Source organism: Lygodium microphyllum, chromosome 4 (genome assembly GCF_053477565.2).
Source record: "Lygodium microphyllum isolate KBCC chromosome 4, Lygodium_microphyllum_v1.1.10, whole genome shotgun sequence".
NCBI lineage: Eukaryota > Viridiplantae > Streptophyta > Polypodiopsida > Schizaeales > Lygodiaceae > Lygodium > Lygodium microphyllum.
In genome coordinates this window covers 138,489,918-138,502,974 of record NC_141138.1, presented here as the reverse complement: position 1 = coordinate 138,502,974, position 13,057 = coordinate 138,489,918, and the positions used below count along the sequence as shown (strand labels likewise).

Below are 13,057 nucleotides of genomic sequence, written 5' to 3'. Positions count from 1 at the left end.
TTTCACCTAAATGGCCCTTCCATGTTGCTCTACTGATGACAAGCTTAAGGACCCTCACTACCTTACTTGGAATGTTAATATGAAAGCTTCATTTGTGAAAAAGCACTTGTGGTACATCATTTCAAGAGCTATCTTACATCCCTGGATGCCCTCTCCTATCCAGATGATTGGAACGAGAACAACTATGAGGAACCAATTCTTACTTGGGTTATAGACGATGCCCAAACATACTTTGTTCGATGCATCTCTAAAGAAGTCTTGGTGGTTACCTCCTACATGACATTTTTTTATGTGTGGGAGAAGTTACAACTTGTGTACAAGGCTCTATGACCCTCTATGGTCATCTATAGGATATCACGTTTGAACTGACTGGTAAGATTCAATCATTCCTTCTTCAGGTCACACATATACATGATCAACTTTGATACATGGAGCCTACCCTTCCCCAAGCACATCTTGTGGGGACTATTCTCTACAAGCTACCTCAAGAGTTTGATGGTGTGGCCAAAGGCTTACAAGCTCAAACATCAACAACTATTAGTTTTGCTCATATAGCCTTTATGTTCCTTAAGCATGAGGCTTCTTTGCATTTGCAAGGAAGGTCACCTTCTCGATTGGCAATAAGAAAGGTGCTTTTAGAGCTTGAGAGGCAGTTAACACACAAAAGAAGAAGAAAACTCGATGTTACTATTGTGGCAAGAAGGGGCATCTCCAAAAGGATTGTAGGGAACTAGCGGCACGATATAAGGAGAAGGAGAAGGATGAGAGGAAGAAGAAGAAGAAGGGTAAAGATTACACCGACTAGTCATCGTTGTCTTCATATTCAAACTCTGACTCAAGCCATCCAACAAAGGCAAAGGCCACAAATATCTCTTCTATGGTGAAGGCGAGATACATGAAGGCCTCCTTTTCAACTTTCTATCCATAGTGGTACTAGCATCCTTCATGACTCTCCTATAGTGGAAGTGTGAGAGAGTGGTCGTAGTGAGGCATCTTAGCCTCATCTATATGCAAGTGTAGTAGACACAGATTGCAACTTCACACACATGGACACGGTCAAGCGATTTGAAATCTTGGAGCTTGTTCGACTTCCAAGTTTATGATGGTTGTTTTCTGAAAAAGAGTGATCCTTGCTCCTAGTCTAAACTCACATGAGGGGACACTTTGGTGGACTAGTCGAAGCTAGGTAACCTATGGTCACAAATGCTTCTATTGAAAATTTGTGATAACTTACAAACATGGAGATATTGCTATTTCCACTTTCTATGGTCAAGGATTGGTATGATCAACATGGAAGTCAATGTCTTTCCGAGACTCCTTGGTGGTGGCTTGCACACTCATTGCTTGGATACCCATCACCCCATCTAATTGTCATTGTTGTGCACACTATGCCAAGCCCTTTATCATTGTATTCACACCCATGATCTAATAAAGGGTGTTAGCAAAGAACATATCTTGGGTGTTAAGAGTAATCGTTGTGGGTGCTAGGACCAATAGTTATATTACATTTCATTTACGAGACTAGTTATTATTTGCTAGCCAACTGCATTTACGGTACACATTTAGGTTGGTCACTAGTCACATTTGTTGTATTTATTTTTACCTATTTATAGGTTGTTCCCTTCTCTTGTTCAATCATCAAATACTCATCCTACAACATGCATGTTCTAGTGGAGAGAGCAAGACTATTGCACTCTGTTGGTTGCACACTTAGCCCGTGCCATTGTTTTCTACAGATTGCATCCAGAGTTTGATGGTGAGGCAAACACTTTACAAGCTCAAATATCTCACACTCCTATCTGTTTCCATCACATGACATCTATGTTACTAGAACATGACTCTGCTTTGCAATTACAAAGGAGGTTGTCATCTCATTTCAATGGCCCTCATACAAAAGCCTTGGCTACCTCAAAGAGGGACAACGCAAAGAAGAAGAAAAAGGATCAATGCTGCTTTTATGGCAAGAAGGGAGATGCCGCAAGAACCTAGTAGCATTGCAAAAACAGAAGGAAAAGAGGAAGGACTCCTACAACTCATCATCATCCACAAATTCCAATACATATTCCAGCCATGCGGCAAAGGCCACAATGAACCCAGAATCATTCTTATGGCCGTAATGACGCAATCATCCCACACGACTCTTCAATGCTAGAGAGGGTATGGGCAAGTGGTAGAGGCGGCACATGTTAGGACAGGTGTGCGCGACCCTCGGCATGGCTTTCTTCATGCACCAATGAAGTCTACCAAATTGAAATCCTTGATCTAGTTTGCCTTTCAAGTTCATGATGGAAAGTGAGATAAAGAGTAGTCTTTACCCAAAGTCTATTCCCACGAGGGGACACTTTGGCAACCTTGCCAAGGGTGGGTAACCCATGGTCATGATGCGCTTTCCACAAGGCTAGTTCAAGACAAGCATCAAGATTCAGCTATTTCTACTCGCTATGGTCAAGGATTGGTACAACAAACATTGATATCAATCTTTCTGAGGCACCTTAGTGGTGACTTGATCATCCACTACCTTCTCTAATTATCAGTGTCCTAAACACTATGGTAGATCTTTCACCATTGTATATTTCCTTGCACTTATCACCCATGATCAAAGAGAGGGTGTTAGCATAGAACATATCCTGGGTTGTGGGGGCATTTCAATGATCCAGCATTGGGTACATTAACTACTGTATGGGCAGGTCATTTCCAGCCTGCTCAACTTGTATTTATGGCCCTTTTAGTTGCGGGCCAACCTAATCAGTTTGTAGCTCCATCCAACCTATTTATAGGCTTCATCTCCTCCATCATCCATGTAATTAGTATCACCTAGCATGAGGCATCCTGCTGGAGAGACAGAGTCTGGGAGCACTCAGCTAATTGCCCACAGCCTGTACACACCCGTGTGCTTTGGTATAGGGATTCCATTTCTCAAGTTCATTTGTCCTTGTTATTTGAGAGAAAGATGCATAAGCATGCATTGAACTAATGATAAATTGATATCAAATAGCTCATTGAAGTTACTGGCTTTTAAATTTGTGATTCGGATGCTACACACATTGAAAGAAAGAGCAATGCGTAAGCATGCATTGAGCAAATGAGAAATTGAAGGTTAATGGCTTTTGATTTGGTGATAGCCTGGTCCGCATACCCTTTGAATCCAGTAACAAGGGATCGTATAAGTGTACTTCATTCCGATGCCAAGCAAGCCAAAGACTCTCAATGTTGCGAATTCAATTGACAGCTAATTACTAACCATGGCCAGTGAAGTTGCTTATCCTGGTCCAACGAAACCAGCTGCTCTGATAAAATATCTTGAAGCACAAGACTGAGCTAGTTGGATGCGGAGGGGAGGGGGGATAGCAGCGCGGTAACACAACTCACCTGTTTTGAGGAAGGCACAAGTGCGGAGAGTTTGAATTGCTGATCAACATCGAACAGGCCTTCTTGCTGATCCTCCTGGATGGAGGCGCGACTATGGACGGAGGCGTATGTGCTGGATCTTTTGGAGGAAGACACGAGTTGTTGCAGGGAAGAGGAGAGAGTCATGGCCGAGCCGAAGGCAGATGGCGACGGAGATGGAGATGGCGATGGCGATGAGGACGAAGACACTGGGGATGTCGATGGCGATTGCGCTCTGCGGCGGAAATCGAGAGCGGAGGAGGGGAGACGAGTAGGCCGAGGATGCGAAGTAGGAAGGACGGCCAACTCGGAGGAATAAATATTATGGACCGAACGGCAAACAATCTCCATGTGAAGTTTGAACTGTCCCCTTTTGTTGTCTCTCTTCTGGAGCTCATTCAATGCGGGGCCCCGCAAAGACGAGACAGAGACAGAGAGAGAGAGAGAGAGAGAGAGAGAGAGAGAGAGAGAGAGAGAGAGAGATTTACCAGAGCAGGGAACGGACTGGTCACTACAGTCTCGCACAGGCCACAGCCTGCAGAGAAAAGAGAGACAGACACAGAGTACCGAGAGAGAGAGAGAGAGAGAGAGAGAGAGAGAAGGGGGGGCCCGGGGCTTTGGTGTCGGCGCCAGCGGCTCCTCTCCATGTGGCGGTACCGGTATTTGGCCGATCGCGACTCGCCGCTAAATTAGCCGGCCAGCGCCGAATAGATATGTGGTCCCCACTCGAAACAAAATCCCTCTGGCCCTTCTCCCGTAAACCCATTGTGTTTCTTTAATGGGATTATCTGATCCAAATATTGTTTGGCCAGGCCTTGTTTAAATTTTAAATCTTAACAACGCAACCACAACACACCATTGTTGACTCGAAGATACGTCCATGCATGCATACGTTCGTTAGAGCCACGTACAATTTCAAGCATTGGGAGGAATCGTTCCTTATTTCTTAAGAAGCAATATGTATGAAGAAATCTCAACACCCGGTGGGCCAACTCTCTGCAAAATTTCAACTTACACTCGTACAAGCAACTCCCTCAATTTCAACTTACACTCATACAAGCAACTCTCTCAGACCATGCATTTTTAGGGACCACTCCATGGACTAAAAAAGAATTGGTTTGAAGTCTCAAGGGCCAAAGTGCCTTTCCACACATTGATCAAGTCAACTAAACCACAGATTGATCAAGTCGACCAACCAAAGCAAGTTCTGCAGATTAATCAGCACATGGCCTCTCTCTAATAATGTCTTCAAGTCTCTCCAGACTCCAACCTTGCATTTGCTCTCACGGATAATGCATGGATGAGAGATAATCAGCAAATGACAACGCATTTTAGTATTTTCATGTATGCTCATTAGGCTTCTAGGAGAAGTTAGTACACTTCTTTCTTTTTTCCCAGAGTTAAGACACGCACACTCGAATGCCCACAAGGAGAATGCCTCCCTTCCAAATATTAGTTGAGAGAGCGAGCAAGAGCCACATAGCATTTTCCTACGCGCAGATAGGATGGTTCACAAGTCGACAAATGAGGCCTGATCACATTGGGACCCTCCTCCTGCATCAAGGAGGGCCAAGTGCTAAACACTAGGCCATCACCTTTGGGATGAGAACCTAGTGCACTTAAGATCTAATGAGAAAGGAAGAGTAAGAGATCATTAACATGTGTCTTTCAAAGTTACGAATGATATCTTACAAGTTCTATGTAGGGCATACACATGAGCTATGAGCTAATTAACCATTGTAGAGCATAAAGGGTTACTCTTCAATCACTCTTATGCACATGACAATTTCATCATCTATGTCAAAATATCAAATTTTGGTGGGGGGGAAAAAGGATTAGTTGAAGCCTTAGGGAATTGTAAGACAAGCCTTCTCCATGTAATTTGTCATCCAATCTAGTGCCCTTAGGAAGATAATGAAATAAAGTTATTTTAGGAGGAACGTCAAATTTAAAAGGGAGGTGAGCAAAATGCTAAAGAAGACTTCTTCACAAAAGTTGAAAAATGATGGGACAAAAATAGTCCACATTGCAAGGTGGTGGGAACAATCTCCTTCACACTTGGGCACATACAAGAAGTGAAAAGAAACGACTTCCATGTTTAGAAGTTACATGAGAAACATATACGTCCTTCAACAATCACAAAGATGTCAACGTAGAACAAAAGAGGTGTTGAAAATTGGGAAGTCTCGTGACTTTTAATTAAGTGAAATCAAAGATACAAAGACTTTCAATCACATACTCATACTTTTACCATTATTGAGCCAAAGGAATACTTGTTGAAAGTCGACATGAGCTATCCACTTAACTTTTCCTTAAGTCATCATAATCTAGAGCTCCACAATCACCAAATATGGACATGCCAAGTCAATGAATATACAAACTAAAAATGATTACAACCAACCATTCCACAAATGAGACTTAATATCTTAGGCTACATCATGCATCAAGGAGTTATGGCTCCTTAGTTTATATAAGAAGACAAGTGCAAAAAAGTCTACTCTAAAAGTATAGTTTTTAGGAAACTTTCCATTAAGATATAGAGATATGCCTCATAATCTTCTCTCATGCTAAGGCTAGGACTTTTAGGGGAATTTAATATAAACTAGAAGGCTCCGCATATGTTTTTGTTTTTGGCGCTCTTTTATGTTGTGATTGACAATGCACTAAAAATGAGGAGTAACAAATGGGCTTTGAGACACCCCTTTAATAGTGCAATCTATTAGAATGTAAAGATAGCTTGAACCAAAATAAGTAAAGAAGCTTTGCAATGGATCATATTCAAAGTGACCTCATTATGTCAAAAAGAAATTGAAGGACTAAAATGGTATCTCAAAGTCCAATTGCCGTATTCCTTGTTTGGCTTGGCCCTAGCCCCCCATGTGCTAAGTGAAGGGGCTTCCAAGCATAGGTCTATCTCTTATTTTTAAATGTATACACATCTTACTTTTGTAAATATACAAATTAATGAGCCTTAATTAACTCACCATGTCGCAAAATGAAGATGGTCTAAGAAAGTACTTTTTTAAAGTAAGACTAAAATATCTATTAGGTAAAAATTACAACCTTATAAAAAGTGACTCTGGCTCTAATTGAGCCTATTAGCTTTGATACAACCACAAACGAATTTATACTTGTCCCCATTACACTTGATTGACAAAAGGCTAAACCCAAGAAGATAACTTCTCAAAATGGTCAACTAGATCAAACATAATCCAAGAAATGCCTTGAACGTAACCCAATTTCTACATTCCTAAACCTTGATATTGTTGCTCTTATGATATGCCACATGTCAAATAGGACTAGAGACATCATTCCTTTCTAACTTTAAAAAGCATGTTTCCAAGTAATGTAGTCATGAAGTTGAGCTCTATCCAATCATTCTTGGAACTTTCTCTAAAGATGTCTAACCTTAGGGAGTTCACTACATATAAACCATCTGTTTCACTTGTGTTCAAGGCCTTTAAGAACACCCTTCAAGATCTGTGAATGTTTGCTAAATAAAACACACCCCTTTTCTATTTAATCTATGAGTAATCCCTTTACATGACACTCTTCGATGTGTAAAAATGTATAAAAGAGGTATTTTAAAAGTTCCTTCTTTTGAACCCACGTGATACATATTTTTTAGTGACCCCTCCCAAGTGTCTAACCAGTTTACACACCAAGAATGTATGAAAAAACATATTCTTCAAAAATCTTGCAAAGTGGACAATGGGTGATCGTCATTCACTTAACCAACGTGTCCCTTGTTGGAAATTTAACCATAATGAGTCTCTAAAGGCAATGGTCAAATTTAGCAAAGGGGATCGCCTACCATGTTCCAACACCGAGCATTTTAAATTCTTGAAGGTAGCAATCGAATCCAACCCAAAAAAGAAAAAGGCCTTGGGCATCCAATCATTACTCCTTTTAAAAAAAAACATTCTTTAACTAAGAAATCACAATACCATTAATAGAGACATGCTAAATGAGAATTCTAGAACCCGTCAAAGAGAAAAATGCCAACGATCCTTGATTCTAGCGAAGTTTGGAACAAGCCAAATTTCATCCTCCATGGGAGAACCTTCAAAGAGTGCATTTTGAATGAGTCAAGGCTATCAAAGTCCCAAAGATCCTCCCAATTTATCAAACCTTTGCCATGAAACTTAAGGATAACTTTAAGCAAACTAGAGATTGATTGCCAATAGTTGCAAAAGGAGATAGCTAGATCGAAAGCCTCAAAGAGGAATCTTCTTCATTAACAATGGGATGCCACTATGCTAGGCCAATGAAGGTATTTCAAGCCGAAACTAATAGCCTAGGAGTTTCAGACCATGCCAAGGTTTAATCTTAACAACAGTAAAATAAATCCAAAATCTAAGAAGAACTACCCAAGGTTGTGCATATTGTAGACTCTGATTTCGAAAGCCATCTAAGACTGAATTCAATGGCTCTCTCATAGAAGCTAATATCCCAAAGGTGGCAATGCTTCCAAGAGTGATCTGGTCCCATGTGATAGCATGGAAAGCCTACTTGTCATCTTTATACCAAAGGGAATTTTCAAAGAGTCTCTTTACCCTTTCCCACTATGAAGTCTTGGTACAAGAGTAAATAATGGTCATAGACACAATAAAAGACTACAAAATATGCTTCAAGTCTACCAATTTGCCAAAGAGTGAAAGACACATCTACCTCTAGAATTCCAACCTACCCTCAATGTTAAAAGAAGCCACTCAAAGCATTGCTTTAAGATAATGCCTACATGCACATGACACCCAAGATATCTAAGGCCTCGAGAAACTAGCAAAGGCATCACAAAGATCAAAAAGTGATTTAGTGCTCTTGAGATCTTCTTCAAAAAATGTTAGCATTATCATCTACAAACATTTGCCTAGCAATGTGGGAACTATTAGGAAGGGGTAGAGCTTCAATAGTCCTTGTACACACCATTCAATCCATATTCCTTGACAAGGAATCAAAAGCAATTTTTGAAAAAAGGCGAGGCCAATAGGCACCCCTATGTAATAGACCAGCGCAACTTGAATAAATTCCTCAAATAACCATTGATGCATATTTTAGCAAGTGGCATTAGAAGAAATGAATCTTGACATATTGTGAAATACCTAACCAAAGCCCATCTTCATCAAGGTAATTAGGATAAAATCACGTATCATTGTATCACAGGCTTTACTAATATATAAAGCATGCTCTATTAAATAGATCAAACTCAATATGATCTTATTGATGTTTCTCTTATGAACAAATCCAAGCTGCATTTTGTGAATGCCCTCAACCAGCACATATTTAGTATCCATAGCCAAAACTTTTTCCAAGATTTTATATGATGTGTTAAGGAGAGTAACAAGCCTCCAATCCTTGCAAACCTACTTCTCTAGACTCTTTTAAATTAGCTTAATCACCCTTGCATTGACAAAAGGTGAAAATGCCTCATGCTTTCTCGTTTCATTGAAGAGATTAAAAATATCTATATTGCAGCAATCTCACATGATCTAGAAAATTTCAATTAGAAGTTGATCCCCTCCTAGACTCTTCCATGTCCTCATTGCAAAAACAATGTCATGGTTTCTTCCAAGGAAAAATGTTTATACAACAAAAGAGCCTTTTGGTACATCTTTGATACAGGAACTAAGAAGGCATCAAGCCTTTAGGCATAATCCTAAGAAACCATCGACTCAACACCCACATTTCCAACAAGATAACTTCCAAAAGCTCGAGCAATGCCTTAATCCAAGGCATACTTAGCCCCATTATTGTTAGTAACTTCCATAATCAAAGCTTATTGTTACTTGATTTTGACCAATTTGAAGAAGAAGGATGAGGGACAATCTCATTTCAGTTGCAACCAACAAATTCCAAATTGAATTCAAGCTCCTTCCACCTTAGATCCTTGCAAACAACCTTTAATTGCAAATAGAACTAGCCTAGCAGTTGCATCCTTTGGATTGGTAAGCATTGAGCAAAACATAGCACCCTTAGCAACAGCGATAGGATGAGAGTCATCGACTCTATTCTGACCAACCTACTATTGGCCATAATCTTTGGAAACCACCAAGGACTACTACAGAGTGATCTTAAACTAGCTTGGCTATTCTAAGGTAATATCTATAAACAATTGACATTGGGGAGATTTTGGACATCCATAGGCACTTTCAAACCTGCCTAACTCCCCAAACCTAAGTGTAAAAAGCACTCCCTAGTCTTTTCATTATACTCTCTCTCAACCCAGCATGATTGAAAGGATTATATCACATTCAAGCTTTTGAACTTGGTAGATTGAAGCTTCGAAATTGGCAAGCGCATGCACAAAGTGAAAAGATTAATGCAAAAAGAATGGTGTTTACTTGCTGTAGGAGGGAGTAGACTAGGCCTCATTAAAGTGTTAGAACAAATGCTAAAGATGCACATTTTGCCGAGTGAATTGAGAGCAGGGACTAAAAATGGGGAAAGGCGATGAGAGAGAGAGAGAGAGAGAGAGAGGCTCTTACTTGTTGCTGGGAGGTGAGAGTGGCGGAGCGCTTGAAATCGGGGGAGGCGTGGAAGAGGTCCGTCTCCTCCGACTGCAGAGACTCTCCCAGTACCCTGTTCTCGCCGGGCCGCACCTCCGAGAGATCCTCCTGACCTCCATCAGCACCCCCAGCCATCTCTCTCTCGATCAAAGCCAAACAACCCACCGCCCCGACTCGATCTGCGAGAGACTACACGGTCCTATCGCAACAATCGCATCGCCCTGACACCACATCATAGATCTCGAGAGTGACCCCTCCATATTATATATACACGAACTTACGAAGACTTCGTCCTAACTTTTTCTATTTATTAACGCAAAATTAAGTATTGCTCCAGGCTTTTCCATTTAAGTCGTCGTAAGTGCTCGAATCCCTCCACATGGGGGACTATTTATTTATTCGACACGTTAAAAACGTTGCTAATGGCCTGTCGTCTCGCTTTTTTTTTTTGTCTCGATTTTTCTATGGAGACAGCGAAATAGGCCTCAATATTGCGTCCAATAAATAAATAAATAAATAAATCGTGTGTAGACACTCTCGAGGGTGGGATGCAGTCTCGACGAATAATCTAAGGGTCGTGCCACACGACGTGACTCGTATTAGCAGGAGCTGCAACAATCGTGGGAGCTACCCGCCGCCCCCGACTTTCCCTAAAAGACCGGTCAAGAGCTCCCGTACAGCTGGATGTACTGTCCACATTGGCATTGGCGAATCGCGATCACGAAGTGCCATCGATTTCCACTTGGCGAGTGAGGAAACCGGCACGCGTCCATGCCCTAATCGACTTGGACAATCAATAGTGAAAAGTCCAGACGATGTGCCACACGAGTTGACAATCGACCACCTTCTTGGTCGACTTGTTGAAGGTGTAGCGAGTCCGCTCATTTTGTTTGATTCAGCACCAACACTAGGGTAATAAGGTCTAGCGGTTAATATCTATAAATGTGCCACACTGCACCAACACTACGGTAATAAGGGGGCCAACTAAAAATGACAGCCCTCTCCGCTCTACCACCAAACCCACAACTTCACTTCACTTATAATAATCTCTCCTTCAAAGCTAAAATTGGAACACTAATCAATTAATGTCATTACTCAAGCTCAAACGAATTTATTAAACAATTAATATCATCGATACATTAAGTGCACAATGTCACACAAATACACAAATACATTAAGAAAGCCCTACCTAGAACACAACATGTTTCACTCATTTCAAGCAATATTCCACGAGCACCAATCTAACCATTTTAGCCCATTTACCATGGTGCTATATGATGCATGCATCTTTGGCCATTTGTAATGTAGTAACCCCATGTTGTTATCTTATGGAGCTCCTTTAACTACCTTTTAGGGGATTTATAGCAATTATAAAAGTGAGGATGAATGTTTATAATTTAAAAAGTCAAAGGAGCTAGAGAAAAGTCAAAGGTGTATATCTAATGGTCAAAGAGCAAGGTAGGAGTCACATAGCAATCAAATGGACCCAACTACTAAAATTCACCACAGTCTAAAAATAGTAACTATGGAAAATAAAATATCTAAAAAGAGCATGGTGTTACATTTGATTGTCCACCATCGAAAAGATGCAATAAAGTATTATATATGTCCTACAAGTAGACATTTATCTCCTTGGTATATGAAAGTAAAGTTTGCAGGTTGTCTTTCACAAAGACATCATCATCTCCAAAATATGCTTGGTTTGGGGATGATATAACATGTAACATTGCTTTCAGAACTATAACCAACAAAGGTATAGTTCACACCCTTTCCATCAAAAGTATTAATCCATAAGCTAGGCAACCAAACATAGAAGTGAGCATGGATGACTTTTTGTCATGCCAACCCTCAAATGGAGTGACATACTACAATGCTTTGGTGGGACACATGTTTGGCACATAAGCTACATAAAATAGCCTCAAGATAGAAATCATGTTGCAAATCTTAACTTCTAATTATATATCATGTCATCTTCGTACAAAATATATTCTCTCTCTTGACTATACCATTTTATTAAGGTGTATACAATATGCACATCAATGTTTTATCCCATGTTTAACAAAAAATGCAACCAAATCTAAGTAAGAAGTAAAATTGATAGCAAAGTCTTTTTTATCTTTGGCAGATACAAAGTATATGAAAGTGTGAAAGTGTTGCCATTAACAATATTCAATACAAAACTTTTAACTCCTTCAATAAGATAAGAGGAGTTAGTGGGGCATGTGATAGTACTACTCTTAGGGGTAAAAACTATGTTGCAAAAGTAATGTACTTAGTGTCACTACTATATCAAAAGTACCACACATTTCGATCAACAAATAGACATACAAGAATCATGTAGCAAATAACTACATGATTGTGCACTAAGTGCCCATTTTGTATCTTGGATAATATTTGCAATTTCTAAATTAGAAGGAGAAACATTTGTAACCACCATACTAGCCTCATTCTTCTCAACCTCCTTCATGATCTAGTGTAGGGCAGTCCTTAATGACACGATCTCTTGCTTTTATAATATTTACAAAAGCTTTTCCTCTCATCCATATCATATTTCTTTGTTTGAATAGTATTTATAGATTTTTCCTAACTAGTAGAAATGGTAGCTTTTCCTTTACCTTTCGAACTAGCCACAAAAGCTTGATTTGTAACACACATAATGGACTTGTTTTACTAAGATTGGTCTTCTTGTAGCAATATAGAAACTGATTCCTCAAATGACAAAGCATTGGGATTTCCTTCCATCATTATCCAAAGAGTAGACACAACTTTGATAAGAATTAAGAAGATAATTGAGAATAGTTTGCATAAGCGTATGGCAAAATATCAGTCGTAGCAATAATGTGCACCTTATGATCTTTGATTCTTGAATTTTATCCAAAAACTATCCATAAAGTCACCTTCATCCATGTTGGGAATAAAGGGCCATCATGCCCGCACCCACACTTGGTGTGAATATCCCTTCTTTAAGGGACATTACACTATATACCTATCTGAATGAATTAGGGGTACACAATTGAAGTACCCACAATATGACTATGTCAATCTCTCTCTCTCTCTCTCTCTCTCTCTCTCTCTCTCTCTCTCTCTCTCTCTCTCTCTCTCTCTCTCTCTCTCTCTCTCTCTCTCTCTCTCTCTCTCTCTCTCTCTCTCTCTCTCTCTCTCTC

The 13,057-nt window shown here is 40.1% G+C and overlaps 1 protein-coding gene across 2 annotated transcripts in view; it reads right to left on the bottom strand.

The window, feature by feature from the left end:
• ACS (acetyl-CoA synthetase) overlaps positions 1–10,110 on the bottom strand; it is a 39,848-nt gene extending 29,738 nt beyond the window's left edge. The window contains exon 1 of one of the 2 annotated variants that reach the window (XM_087676621.1): positions 9,873–10,110. In XM_087676621.1, the coding sequence (XP_087532747.1) occupies positions 9,873–10,028 (156 nt within the window). In that variant the 5' untranslated portion in view covers positions 10,029–10,110. Of the gene's footprint in view, positions 1–3,369; positions 3,978–9,872 lie in introns of those variants that run through there. The other variant, XM_087676622.1, reaches the window with a different exon arrangement.
• Between the last annotated feature and the right edge of the window lie 2,947 nt (positions 10,111–13,057).